The following is a 14,411-nucleotide window of genomic DNA, read 5'->3' as shown; positions in this document are numbered from 1 at the left end:
GCGTCCGGAGCCTGTGCTCCGCAAAGGGAGAGGCCGCAACAGTGAGAGGCCCGCGTACAGCAAAACAAAAAAAAAAAAAAAAAAATTTGCTCCCTAATTTTGAAAGTTTGATAAGTAGACAAGCATCCTAATACCTTATGAGACATCCCCTTGAACCATTAATGGAACTACATTTATACCTGGGATTAGTATCTTCAAGTAAAGTAAATGCTTCCTAATTTTGAAGAAATGTACCTGGGGCACTTCTGATAAAAGATGTTTCCGTATTTCCCATTTGCATTTGAAAAGCACACCATCAGGACTCTCACTGTACACTCTGCTTTAATCTATTTTACCCCTTAGTGGTCTTTTTTTTTTTAGTTGTTTATTTTTGGATAGTTTTGGGTCTTCGTTGCTGTGCGTGGGCTTTCTCTAGTTGCGGCAAGCGGGGGCCACTCTGTTGCGGTGCGTGGGCTTCTCATTGTAGTGGCTTCTCCTGTTGCAGAGCACGTGCTCTAGGGCACGTGGGCTTCAGTAGTTGTGATGCGCAGACTCAGTAGTTGTGGCTCGTGGGCTCTAGAGTGCAGGATCAGTAGTTGTGGCGCACGGGCTTAGTTGCTCCATGGAATGTGGGATCTTCCTGGACTAGAGATTGAACCCTTGTCCCCTGAATTGGCAGGCGGATTCTTAACCACTGTGTCACCAGGGAAGGCCCCCTTAGTGGTCTTTTATCTCTTCATTTGAAAAACCATCATTGACTTGAAACTCCCACTTACTTTATGGCGTTCTTGTGTCTCTAAAATGAACTGACATATATGAAAGTATTGTGTAAATTCCCTCAAACAAGAAAGTTATCATTAAATAAAATGTACCATTTGTTCCAGAGAGATATGGTAAGGCAATCAAGCAAAATTTTTATCTACTCTACACTTAAGGAAACAAGTTGGTGATTTCCCAGATGAAGAGTTATATTTTTTTTATTCCTAATTTTAAACATCACTCTGGAGCCATGTTTTTGACAAAGGAAACATAAATATGATTTGGCACTAAATCTTAAACTTCTGTACCATTTTTTTTTTTTTTTTAGATTCCTATATATGCATTAGCGTATGGTATTTGTTTTTCTCTCTGGCAGGAATAAAGATGTAGACATAGAGAATGGACTTGAAGACATGGGGTGGGAGGGGGAAGCTGGGGTGAGTTGAGAGTAGCACCAACATATATACACTACCACATGTAAAACAGAGAGCTAGTGGGAAGCAGCAGCATAGCACAGGGAGATCAGCTCGGTGCTCTGCAATGACCTAGAGGGGTGGGATAGGGAGGATGGGAGGGAGGCTAAAGAGGGGGGGATATGGGGACATATGTATGCATATGGCTGATTCACTTTATTGTACAACAGAAACTAACACAGTATAAATATTGAAAAAAAGTCTTAAACTTTCCAAGAACAGTAGGTTAAACATTTTCCCCAAGGCCCAGGATATGAATCAAAGGATCTATTTAATAAGCTTAAAAACGTAATGGATAGAAGAACAGTTACAAAGATCAAGTAAGTCGTTTTCTTCATGCTGTATCCTCTGCATCCTTATGAAATAATGTCACGTGTTGTGTAGTTGTTGATGTGTCTGTCACTACCATTAACCAGCTTGGATTTCCCGTTTTTTAAAAATGTTATAAGGAATTGTAACAGTAGCATTGCCTAAAAAGCTGCCAGTAGGAAATTTGGAGAATGTTATCATGCAGAGGGCCCGAGCAAGGCTGTTCTATAGCACCCACACATATCCTAAGAATTGTTCTTAATACCTTAACTGATAAAATTTTCCTCTGAGAAAGCCATTCTAGTTGGGAAATGAGTTTGCTTAAGGGATATTAGCTCCACTTCAAATAGCAGGCACATATGCTATAAAAAATATCTCTTATCCCTACTTTCCTTCTAGGGATAAATGCACATTCATGGTAACTTTTCTTTTTGTGAATGAGGGAGGGAGGAGATGGTTGCCTGGATTTGTTTCAGGAAAGAAGGTGTTTAGAATATTATGGACAGCTAAAGCTATATTCACATAGTTAAACCATTTTAAATGTTTTTTTTAAAATTAATTTATTTTATTTTATTTTTGGCTGCGTTGGGTCCCCGCTGCTGTGCACGGGCCCCCTCCAGCGGCAGCGAGTGGGGGCTGCTCCACGCTGTGGGGAGCGGGCCTCTCACTGCGGTGGCCCCTCCTGCTGCAGAGCACTGCCTCCAGGTGCGCGGGACCCAGCAGCTGTGGCCCCCGGGCTCAGTTGTTCCGCGGCATGTGGGATCCTCCCGGACCAGGTCTCGAACCCGTGTCCCCCGCATCAGTATGTGGGCTCCCAACCACTGTGCCACCAGGGAAGCCCTTAAATGGGTTTTATAATTTATCATAAATATAATTCTAATTAGGGATATAGTATAAGTATTAATTTTATACTAATACACATGACTCTTTTATGAAGTGCTTTCTATATGCCAGGCACTGATAATTTTTCTCTACAAAAACCTCCCACAAGGTCAAAAATTCACTTATTTCATACAGGATCAGCATCCTTTATTTATTGTGAAATTCTCTATAGAAATTGATGAGAGCTGAACTTTTGCTATCTATTATTCATTCTTTTCAATAGTGGGAAATCTATATAACTTTAACTGTTTAAATCGTCTGAGGAGAGAAAACTTCTTTTCAGAAAATATTTTGAAATGTGTTTAAAAGATTTTATTTTTATGTTCAAACCAAATTAGACTTTTATAAAATACACTTAAGTCAGGCTTTTCCCCAAGAATTATAAAAAATTAAAATGGCAATTCCAGCTACTTAAACATAATACAGTCTATATTAATAGGAGTATTTTCACAGATTATAATTTTGAGAGTGACATACTTTTCTGAGGATAGAGGAAAATGAGAGGGTAAAAATTGCTGCTGTAGTAATTTTTTTCCACTAACATATATAATGCTTTAAAACACATTACTCAGATAAAATTTTATTATCTATGGCCTTAATTCTTCAATTTCCCTTTACAAAACTGAGCTGTGTGACTTCAGGTAAATCACCTAATTTCTATGCCTCAGTTTCCTTATTTGCAGAAATTGGGGATTATAGGATTGTTGGGGGGATTAAATGAGTTAATAGACAAAATGCTTAAAACTGTGACTAGTACATAAAAATTCTGTACACTTTAGTTATTGTTATCATTGCCTCTAAGATGAAAGGGACCACAGAAGTATAAGTGTAGATTCCTGCCTAACATCAGTCTTCATGACCTGAAATTAATGTGGTTGTTTTTATTCTTCTATAACAGAAGGTTAAAAAAGATCAAGAAGTCTATACTTTGGCCCACCCAGAGCTAGCAGAGAGATGAGGTCAGTGGCGATGTTTCTGGCCAGCCCTACTGCCGGCGTTCTGGTGGGAGGGAGTCAGTGGCTGGCACAGCAATATCTGAGGCGTGCGGTGCTAATGCCACTTCAAAGGCAGCTCCCTCCTATTTTTATCCTAGGGCAGGAGCCTGCCTATGCAGTTGCCTCTTGAACAAAAGGTTCTGCCAGGTCTCTGACACCTTTTAAGGCCTCACAGACTCTTCTCACAATAACAATAATAATCTGTTGTGCTACGTGGCAATTGATTTATAAACACAATCTCTACTCTACCCATAATCTTGAAACAGTAGCCAGCATTCTTACCGTTTTACAACCAAGGAAAGTAAGGCTGGGAGAGGTTGAATCATATGGGTAAAAACAGGCAAAGGCAGGACTCCCAGGTCAGTGTGATGTCCAAATTTACATTCTTTCCAGTATAACATGCTGGCTTCTATTGTCAGTTATAACTCTTAGCCTCTCTCACAAAGGGATTGCCTTCAAATCTAAAATAAAATTTTTTTAAAGTTTATTGTTTTAGAACCAAAAATTTAATCTGATAGTTAATCTAAGATGAATTAAGATAAATGGTTAAAGGCAAAGCCAAGATGAGAAGCTCTAGCTACAAGACATTATCTCTTATTTTGATGTCTAAGTATATTTATTGCATTCATGGAACCATTTAAGGAATGTATGGTTACTTGGCTACTTTTCTATTCAATAGTACAATTTATTAGTCCTGGTTATCTGCACTATTCTTGGTAAGCAGAATAATATTGCTGATTTCGGTTTAAGAAAATGGACACTTCCATTTTTTAGATAAGAGATAGCTACAACAGAATTTCCCAAAACTCCACTTCTTCCACCAGGAAGATTTAAGGTTCACTTGAGAAGGCAGGGAATATGTGATAGACACTGTCTTATTAAGAGACTAGAACAAAAATGACCTTAAACTTCTACTATCCCCCTGACTACTTAATTGTATCTAAATTACATCAAGGGAGCATTTGTCCTATACTTAAAGATCTCTAGGTAATGGAATTCTATATCCCTATGGAGAACTTCCTTCCAATGTTGACCTGCTTCCATTGTCAGAAAAATTGTAATTGAAAACTCTTTAGAGCTGGAATTGCCCCTAAGAGATCAGATAGTAGAAACTGCCATTTCCTACACCTGCTTGCAATATCACGCTAAGTGGTAAATTAGCTTTCAGCTTTCCCTTCTCCAACTCTAACCCATCCCAATTGCTATTATCTTTTTCTTCTTTGGTCTTTATTTTTAAATCTTACAAGTAGATTTTGGGCTGTCTTTAGGATTCATGAATCATTTTCTAAGACTTTTCTCATTTGGGGAATCAAAGCAGTTTAAAACCCTTACACTTCCACTGACCTAAATGCAAATCATTTATTTGAAGCATGTTAAGATCTTTTACCTGTTTAGAAAATTTGATTTTTCATCAACATTGATTAATCCTATCTGTTTTGCCGAACATGTCTTGGTGTGCATATTGGTGTGCATATATTGGGGGTGGTGGGATGGGTCTATTTGTGTGAGTCCCTCATCACATGTAAATGACATGTGAGAAGGGCTACATCTTGGGACAGGACCAAAAAGTTTGGTGAAGATAACTGAATTTCCTGATTATGGCAGTCTGATAAAGAAATTATTATTCATTCATTTCACAAATACTTACTAAACATCTACTTGGCAGGCACCATTCTAGGTCAAGGGATGTCTTAATGAATAAAACAATAACCCCTACTTTATTTATTTTTTTAAATTTAATTTTATTTATTTTTTTATACAGCAGGTTCTTATTAGTCATCAGTTTTATACACATCAGTGTATACAGGTCAATCCCAATCTCCCAATTCATCACACCACCACCCCCCCACCGCTTTTCCCCCTTGGTGTCCATACGTTTGTTCTCTACATCTGTCTCAATTTCTGCCCTGCAAACCGGTTCATCTGTACCATTTTTCTAGGTTCCACATATATGCGTTAATATACGATATTTGTTTTTCTCTTTCTGACTTACTTCACTCTGTATGACAGTTTCTAGATTCATCCACATCTCTACAAATGACCCAATTTCGTTCCTTTTTATGGCTGAGTAATATTCCATTGTATATATGTACCACATCTTCTTTATCGATTCGTCTGTCGATGGGCATTTAGGTTGCTTCCATGACCTGGCTATTGTAAATAGTGCTGCAATGAACATTGGGGTGCATGTGTCTTTTAGAATTATGGTTTTCTCTGGGTATATGCCCAGTAGTGGGATTGCTGGGTCATATGGTAATTCTATTTTTAGTTTTTTGAGGAACCTCCATACTGTTCTCCATAGTGGCTGCATCAATTGACATTCCCACCAACAGTGCAAGAGGGTTCCCTTTTCTCCACACCCTCTCCAGCATTTGTTTGTAGATTTCCTGATGATGCCCATTCTAACTGGTGTGAGGTGATACCTCATTGTAGTTTTGATTTGTATTTCTCTAATAATTAGTGATGTTGAGCAGCTTTTCATGTGCTTCTTGGCCATCTGTTTGTCTTCCTCGGAGAAATGCCTATTTAGGTCTTCTGCCCATTGTTGGATTGGAATAACCCCTACTTTATTTTTATTTATTTATTTATTTTTTTAACCCCCTACTTTAGATGGAGCTAAATTCTAGTGGGGAGAAGCAGATAAACAAAATAATTAAATAAACATTTATTATGTTAGACAGGCATAAGCCTAAGGGGAGAAATAAAGCAGGGAAGGGGGATAGGGAATCTTGGGGGTGGGGGGAAGAGAGAGAGAGATTGAGAATAGCCAAATAGTGATCATAAGATATCTGAGTAAGGCCTGAAGGAAATGAAGTAGGATCACCCTAATATCTGGAGTACTGTGCTCCAGGCAGAGGATCAGCGAGTATAAAGGTCCTGAGGCATGAGGGTACCTGATCTGTTCAAAGGATAGCAAAGAGGCCAGCGTAGCTGGAGCAAAGTGGGAGGGAGAGAACAGGAGGAGATGAAATCAGAGGTATAAGGAGGGGTGAAACCAGCAGATTTTGTAGGGCCTTGTGGGTCAGTGAAAGAACTTTGTTTCCTGTTGTGAAATGAGAAGCGATGACAGAGTTTTAAACAGAGGACTAAGTGACATAATCTGACTTAGGTTTTAACAGGATTCTCAATATGGCTGCCGTATTGAGGCTAGACTAAAGGAGCAAGGGTGAACTGGGGAAAGTAATTAGGAGACTATAGCAATAATCCAGGCAAAAGAGTATGGTGGGTTAGCCCAGGATGGTACCAATGGAGATGGTAAGAAATAGTCAGATGCTGGATGTATTTTAAAGCTGACAGTTCAGGTGTGGAGTATAAGAGATGGGGAGGAGTCAACAATCACTCCAAATATTTTAACCTGAGCAAATGGAAAACTGGTAGATGCCTGGTGCTTTCTTCTATTCATGTGCCCTTTCATGGACCTCTGCTTTGTAGAAGTTCTAACCAGTGATTTATAAGTCAAAAGAAATGCCATTTATTCCTGTTGGCTTTTATTGGAATCTGCTTATGATAAAGTATATGTTTGTGATGAATATTTACTGATCATGTGTGTTTAGAGAGAAAGGAGTCAAAATAACATTTGTCAGCTGGAGATTCTCTACTGTGTATGTGTAAGCAGGATTTCAGCCAAGAGAATTTTTTAGCTTATAAGGTTTATGGTATGAAACACTTTGAACTTCAAAACGTATATCACATTAAACTTCTTTGGCTTCTAGGGCTATTTGCATTGCTTTAGAATTCACTTCTTTGTCCTAGGTAAACCTCAGATGACCTTTCCTTACTTTAAATGTCAAGTGTTTCCTGGCAGCTAAATTGGTTACTGGACAGTTTAACAAGGAAGCTCACTAAGCTGCTTCATTAACGAGCTATGTGGATAAGTCAACATCTAATTGACATAAAAGGTAGTTCATGTTAAGCGGAGAAAGGCCCCCCGCTCCTCTGAGCTTTTCAGCTGACCTGAATGCAGGGTGCCCAGTGTCTCATCTTCAGAGAGAGGGAGTGCATCTCATGTGATGTATTCCCTGCTCACTGTTGCCTACTTGTGCTTGTGACAAATGGCAAGATGCCAGTATCAATTAATCCAAACTTAAGATTTCAATGACCCTTTCCAAAATTTCTAACATCTCATTCCATTTAGTTTGCTTGGATTCAAATCTTTTTTTGAAAAGATATTTTTTCAAAACAATTGCATTCCAAGTACAGTGTCATATGTATTTGATTAAGAACCCTGATATGAGACTGCCTGAGTTCAACTCCCCCCCACTCTAGCACTTTTTACCTTTCTACCCTTGTGGAAGTTACTTACCCTCTTTAAGTGTCACTGTCCTCATCTGGAAAATAGGGATCTTAAAAGTGCCTACTTCATGGGGTTGTTATGAGGAATATATGAAATATTCCATGCAAAGCAATTAGCACCCGCCACTGGGCACACAGTAAGTGATCTACTAGTGTTGGCTGCTGCTGAAGGCAGAAGCAGGAAAATGCTTCCTTTGTGTTTATCCTTTTGATGGGAATACATAACACTAGGTGATTCGCGAGTTCAGTGTGAATATTTGCAGCCTTTACTGCATGCATTTTATTGGACGAGCTAAAGACTGACATGTACTATCCCGGATTCAACACTTAAATGGCACACTGGTCTAAGTACACAGAGACTGTTGTTCTACGTGCAATATTAACTATGCCACCTGCCAGATGACATGGCCCCTCAGTCACTTTGAATGATATCTTCATGGGTTTTGCTTTTGGTGATTGTGTTTCTGGAAGTACACCTACTTAAGGAGATCAAGACATTATATCTGCATTAATTTTATCTAACAAACTGGCGGAAAAAGGATGCAGAAAACCTGAGGGAATGAACACCATAGATGTTATTTCCCCTTCGTTGGAAAAGTGAAGAAGAGCATCAGGTGGTGAAGGTGTTCCGAGAGAGGGGAAGCAGCCTGGAATATGTGAAGGAATGGCTGGAGAGGAGTATAAGTAGATGCAGTTTATGTTATCAGGATCAATGGGGTAAAGTTATGGGAGGCAAAGTTTGGTTCAATATATGGAAGACGTTCTCAACAATTAGAGCTTAAGGACTGTCTGAGATGCCCTGGAATTGAGTGAGGCCCCTTCTCTAGGGCAAGGCCTGGGTGCGGTATAAGGTTTCAACTATTAGATAAATTTCTTGAAATTAATTAGTAGAAAAAAACCACATTTCATTCTATTTTTAACCTATATTTCATTTTAAAAAGAAAAATAAGAGAAAGAACTATATGCTCTACTGAAAATGATAATGTTATATAACAGAATATTAAAGTGGAAGTTTCCCCCAAGGCCCTCAAATATAAGAGATGCTGCACACTGAAGTGAGATTCCAGATTAAAACACAGGCTTTACAAAGAAAATAGTAGACATGAGTATCCCGGTGTGTTCACAGAATAGCAAACCACTTCCACAATTCTTGAACTCCTTAGGTCCAGGTTATTAAAGGGGGTCAGAGTCTGGTAAGGAGAGAGGATTTTGTGAGGAGGAATTCTGGAATGCTGCAGATCAAAGTGTGTGTTTGGAGTAGGTGGAGTTGGGGGGCCCTACCCTCTCACCTCCAGCCTTGTGAGAAAAGAGTTTCAAAGTGGCTTCTTAGGGAACTTGATCCGAGATGTCAGCATGCGGATGGATGGGAGGTCAGAGTGGGTGGGCTGCAGTCAGTCTGACTCCCTCCCAGGATATCTACAGGGTGAGAGATGGTCTGAAAAACTGTTTTGTCAAAGAACCAGGAAATCTGCTGCTGCACTACCAAAGGCAAATGATGTGAGCATTCCCCATGGACCACAGCAGGCCAGGAGTAAGGAAGAGCTGGATGGGGTCATCTTGGGGCCTCTCCAAGTGTGCAAACAGACCCTAGTAGCTACAACGGTAGGTAGACAGCTTTCTAGGGGGTACAGATTGAGTTACAAGTTAACCCCTAGAATTGAGATGAATTGGCATGAACCGAGGACTATAGATGAGATATCTGAAAGGAATGAGAATCTTCAAATATCCCTTGAAAGTTTTCTTCTCTGGGCCTCCCTGGCTCTGAGAGTGAAAAGCCAGAATATGATGTTACCAAATCAAGTAAAAATTTCTTTCTGCTCTTTTTTTCTCTATCCTGTCATTCTAACCCCAGGGGGCTGGAAGTCAGGGTTAGCAAGCTAGGAGAGGAAGAGGAAGAAAGCATGAAGAAACCAACCACAGTGCCTTCCCTGAAGGAAGGTGATCCCCCTGAAATGGGCCGCAGTTGGGGAATGAGAGGAGATTTAACTCTAAGAGGAGATTGGAGTTTGTAATTCCAGTGGCTGGAATATTCTATGTTGAAATAAAGTGGTTTGGGTAACTTAAGGTAATGATAGGACTAGTCCTAAAAGGAAGCAGAATGTCACAGGACCTGCTAAGTTTTCATCAAGCAGCAGTGAAAAAATTTCTTTCATTAAAAAAACTTAAAGGGTAGTAGGAGACAAAAAGAAATAAGCATTTTGATGACACATCATACATAATAATACACAAAAAATAACCAGTTTAACATACTGGTTACAGTTAAGTGCTCTCATATCAAAACTAAATTCTTTCGATAATAATATAACCCAAGATAGAAACTCCAACACAGAATCTAACCCATGTGTGGCTAGGATTCTACCATCAGACATCCAAACTCCAAAACAGAAGAAACACTTCTGTTATTTTCAGGTCCCTTTGGTCATTTCTGGCTCAGGATAGATCACATGGCTTCATTTAGCCAGCCAAGCAGAGAACAGAATGAGCCTTGGGACAGAGATTGACAGAAGGAAATAGCACCAAAGAACAAGATGTGAAAATTGCTTTGGGGAAATACGTTAGAATTAGGGGTTTGGGTGCAGGCAGAGACTAGAGGCCTGAAATATTTTTGGCATGAACAGAAACAAAAATGTACCTAAAGAACTATTTATTTATACCACAGTTGCATCTCTAACCTAAGACAATTTGTAATTTTATTCTATTGTTAGCATTTAAAGGAGCATGAAGTCACATTTGGCAGTCTGAGGAGTATATAGAAGAGCAATTGCCATTTTGTTCATTGAGGTCATTGCACTCTTCCTTTACGACCTGCACTGCTGCTATATTTGGCATATGTCTATTCTACATGAGACTTCTCTTAAAAGCTTCAATGCTATTTTAAATTTCTCTTCAGAAAACTATGACTTACTCTTTCAACATTATACTTCAAGGTTTTACTCTTTCTCCCTACATTCAACTGATTAATGTTTTTTGCCTTAGCTGAAAATCAATCCCTGATGTCTTTGTTTTTAGAGTATCATTCAACAGTGTTTTGAACTTTTACATTTCTGTTAAGATTCCATTCTTCTGAAGATTTCCCAACGAAGTGGGTAGAACAAAGACCAGAAAATAAAGTTCCCTCTTTCATCTAGTGTTTTTCATGCCCTATCACTGAGGTGTATGCCTTCACATTGTACTTCTAAATATATTGATAATTATTTATTTTTCCAGTTATTAGCCAGTGATGTTAGTCACCTGTATGTATATTCAGGAGCCTCTCCTATATTTCTGTGGAGACCTGAGTCTTTTTGTTGCCATCATTTAAGTCTCTATTGTTTTAAAGACCAGACTAAAGCAGGTGCTGTATCTGATGGTAAACAGATATCATTGGAATGTGAAAAGCGTCCCAGGGACTCTATAGACCAATGTTGTTCTCTTTCTTCCAGAGATAAGGACAAAAGAGAGACATAGACACATACTGTGGGAGAGAAGAGCTAATTCCTCTTTATCATGCTGAATGTTAATACTTCTCACAGTGTACAAAACTGGCTATTGGTCCTGTCAAGATAGGTAAAGAGTCTCTTCTCTAAATTGACCTCTGATTGACTAACTCACAATTGCAGAGCTAAAAACTGTACTGGATTGTATGCTTCCTGAGGAGAGGGACTTTATCTGAAGCATCTTTGTATCTTTAGCTCATGGGAAAGTGCCTAGAAACATTAGGTATTCAATAAAATTTTTGTTAAATGAATAAATGAATGAAAACAATGCACTAACAATGTGGAATAGAAACCAAGTCCTTAAATAGTGACTTACTGGATTTAGATTAAGAGAAGGAGATTAATGAAAACAAGTTTTTGCTAAAAGTCAACCATTATTACTAAAGTTTTTTTTTTCTTTTGGCTGCGTCTCTTGAGGGATCTTAGTTCCCCCACCAGGGATCGAACCCGGGCCCCACGCAGTGAAAGTGCTGAGTCCTAACCAATGGACTGCCAGGAAATTTCCCCATTATTACTAAAGTTTTAATGACTGAAAAGAGAGAATCAAGATTCATTATATTGACTCCCTTATTCTTTATATGCAAACCAAGATTGAACCACCCACCTTCTTTGTGTGCCCAATGGAATAACAACAGAAATACCTAAACATTTTAATCTGAGACATTTTGTCCAAATCCAGGTGTTGCTATTCATTTTAAATTTAAGAACTTGATTAAGAAAGAAAAGCTGTTGAAACCATTTATAGAATCTGAACATACTTTTAAGCATGGCAATGCTTTTTGTTCAAGAAACACAATGTTATGATACTTCCAAGTTGACTCATTTCTCTTAAGTGTGCCTTTGATACTTTTTGCCAAGAGTTTGTCTAAGGGTCTCATGCAAATGGGAACGTGTGAGAATATAATGTATATAACGAGACTTCAAGGTCCCTGGAAATACAGAATGGGTAAAAAGAGAGAATAAAAGAGCTTTCAGTAATTTACATTTCTGTATATTAGACAAACTGAACATTTAGCATACACAAGGGAATATTTCAGGGACACACACTCTCAAGGAAATAAGGAATGTAATACACATAAAAGGAACCAAAGCATAAATGAAACACGTGGCTGAAATGTTTCCTTCAAGACATGGGCAATACACCACACTCAGGAAATAAAGATTGATGTGATTTTCACGAATGTATAAAAAAATTTGGCTGGAGAAAGGTGATCTACTCCATCAGACCAGTAACACTGAATACATCTAAGTAGTTTTTCTTTGTTTTTGCTGTATTCAGTGGATCAATATAACATATTAAAAGTCACTTGGGAAAAGTACAAAGCCCAGTAGCTCATGGTCTGTTTCCAGAGTTATCAGTATGTTAAGTTTATTTGGTATCAGGAAAACAGGATTAGAATGAGGTGGGCTGTGGATATAGATATGAATATGAAGAGTGCAGACAGAAGTAAGGGTGGCTCCCAGTGATGACAGGGCACCTGCCATGGTGGTTATGCCTAAGAAAGATGGTAGCAATTGGAGCTATGGGTTCAGAAAAGGAGAGCAAGGAGGAGGTCCTAAATGAGGGCCAAGTCCCAGACCAGCACTAATAATACACCGGGTAGAGGCAGCCTATCTTGGCTTTAGGACTAAGCATTGTGGTGATTTGATTTTTATAGTGCTTAGTAATGGTGTGGAGAATACATTGGAATAACAGTCAATCAGCATAAACCAACATGAATGAGATATATTAACATTTTCATTATTTCTAGCAGAGTGGACGCTCTCTTTCTTTTCCTGGAAGACCAGTCCCACCCACCATCTCTACAACATATCCTTGGGTATACCAGCCTGCTTATAGCTACTCTAGCAAACCAACTGATGGGCTAGAGGAAGCAAACAAGAGACTAACTCCTGGGGAAGCAGCAGCCAAGTCTTCTTTTGGATTACTGGATGATGCCTTCAGACCCAGAAACATTCAGGAATCCATTATGGCAAATGTGGTCTCAGCAGCTAGGAGGAAAGTGCTTCCAGGACCGTCTGAGGATTGGAATGAAAGACTGTCCTATGTCCCTCAAACCCAGAAGGCCAATATGGGCTCATTTGGAAGGCAAGAGTATAATGTTGTATTCCTACCCAATAATAGTATGCCCACCAACTCCCAACATGATTCACAGGTGCCATATGCATATTATAGGCAGCCTTCCAGAAATGATTCTGAAATAATGTCCATGGAGACCAGGTCTGACTACTGTGTTTCAGTAACCAATTGCAACTATAACCCACATCCAAGGGGATGGAGACGCCAAACATGAAAGTTAGAAGAACTGATCATGTGCCACTTATAATTTTTTTTTAATGTTTCTTTGCAGTGTTTTTGACTTTTCCAACAGATTTAGATTCACTTTGGATCTTGGCTTGTTCTCATAGGTCATTTATCTGAGTTTGTATGTGTGTGTGTGTGTGTGTGTGTGTGCGTGTGGTGTTGGGGGGAAGTGATGCGCAGCCTGCTACATCAGTGGGTCCCTGTGTCCAGAGAATGACCCTGGATACTGGTCTGCAGGAGATGAGATTCAACGGTTTTGTTTGTTTGTTTTAATTTTAAAACATCTTTTTTTGTCGATATAAAAGTTACAGTGAAACACTTTGGGAAATTAAAAATGAAAGCAAAAGTGAAAAGCAAATAGTGAAGGGTCCCACAATTGACCAGACTTTTAGAGGACTTATTTCCAGAATTTTGTGTTTATTCCATCAATGACTAGGGAGGGGTGCAGGCTTGGTCTTTCACCATGAAGGATCCCATCCCGCTTGTCAGGGAGTAAAATGCACTTGAAGTCAAGACATTTTTCAAGCTCCCCTTTGAGTCAGTGCTAGCTTCCCCTCCTATGCATGCCCTGAACAGCCTTCTCTCTTCATCTGCCTTCCTCCTGGGTTTTCTTCCACCTTCTTCAGTTCTCACGTCAAATCTTGGCCTCCCTGTATCTCCGCCTTCATCAGAGTGAAACAGCTGTAAGACTGACACAGATTTCTCTTGCTAATTCATATTTTTTTCTCCCAAGGACTCCTCCTATTAAGGGTGGGATGAAGCAAGACATTGGGGGTGAAGGGGACCTAGTACCCCTTTTGTTCCACTGGTGGGATAAAAATACATGGGGTGGGGCAGAAAACTCTGGGTCTCTCCTCTACCTTTTCTCTCCCTTTCCCTGCCTCTCCCTCTCAGGATGCTGGGATGCCACTGGGGACCTTGACAGTTGTCAGGATAGAAT

The 14,411-nt window shown here is 39.4% G+C and overlaps 1 protein-coding gene across 3 annotated transcripts in view; it reads left to right on the top strand.

The window, feature by feature from the left end:
* Window positions 1-13,594, top strand: part of SYNPO2 (synaptopodin 2) — a 170,840-nt gene extending 157,246 nt beyond the window's left edge. For 2 of the 3 annotated variants that reach the window (XM_007464851.1, XM_007464853.1), the window contains one exon: window positions 12,918-13,594. In XM_007464851.1, the coding sequence (XP_007464913.1) occupies window positions 12,918-13,460 (543 nt within the window). In that variant the 3' untranslated portion in view covers window positions 13,461-13,594. The remainder of the gene's footprint in view (window positions 1-12,917) is intronic. The other variant, XM_007464852.1, reaches the window with a different exon arrangement.
* Window positions 13,595-14,411: the final 817 nt, after the last annotated feature.

This window comes from Lipotes vexillifer, unplaced genomic scaffold (genome assembly GCF_000442215.2).
Source record: "Lipotes vexillifer unplaced genomic scaffold, Lipotes_vexillifer_v1.1 scaffold231, whole genome shotgun sequence".
NCBI lineage: Eukaryota > Metazoa > Chordata > Mammalia > Artiodactyla > Lipotidae > Lipotes > Lipotes vexillifer.
The sequence above is the reverse complement of the archived record's forward strand: the minus strand, read 5'-3'. Positions and strand labels throughout refer to the sequence as shown.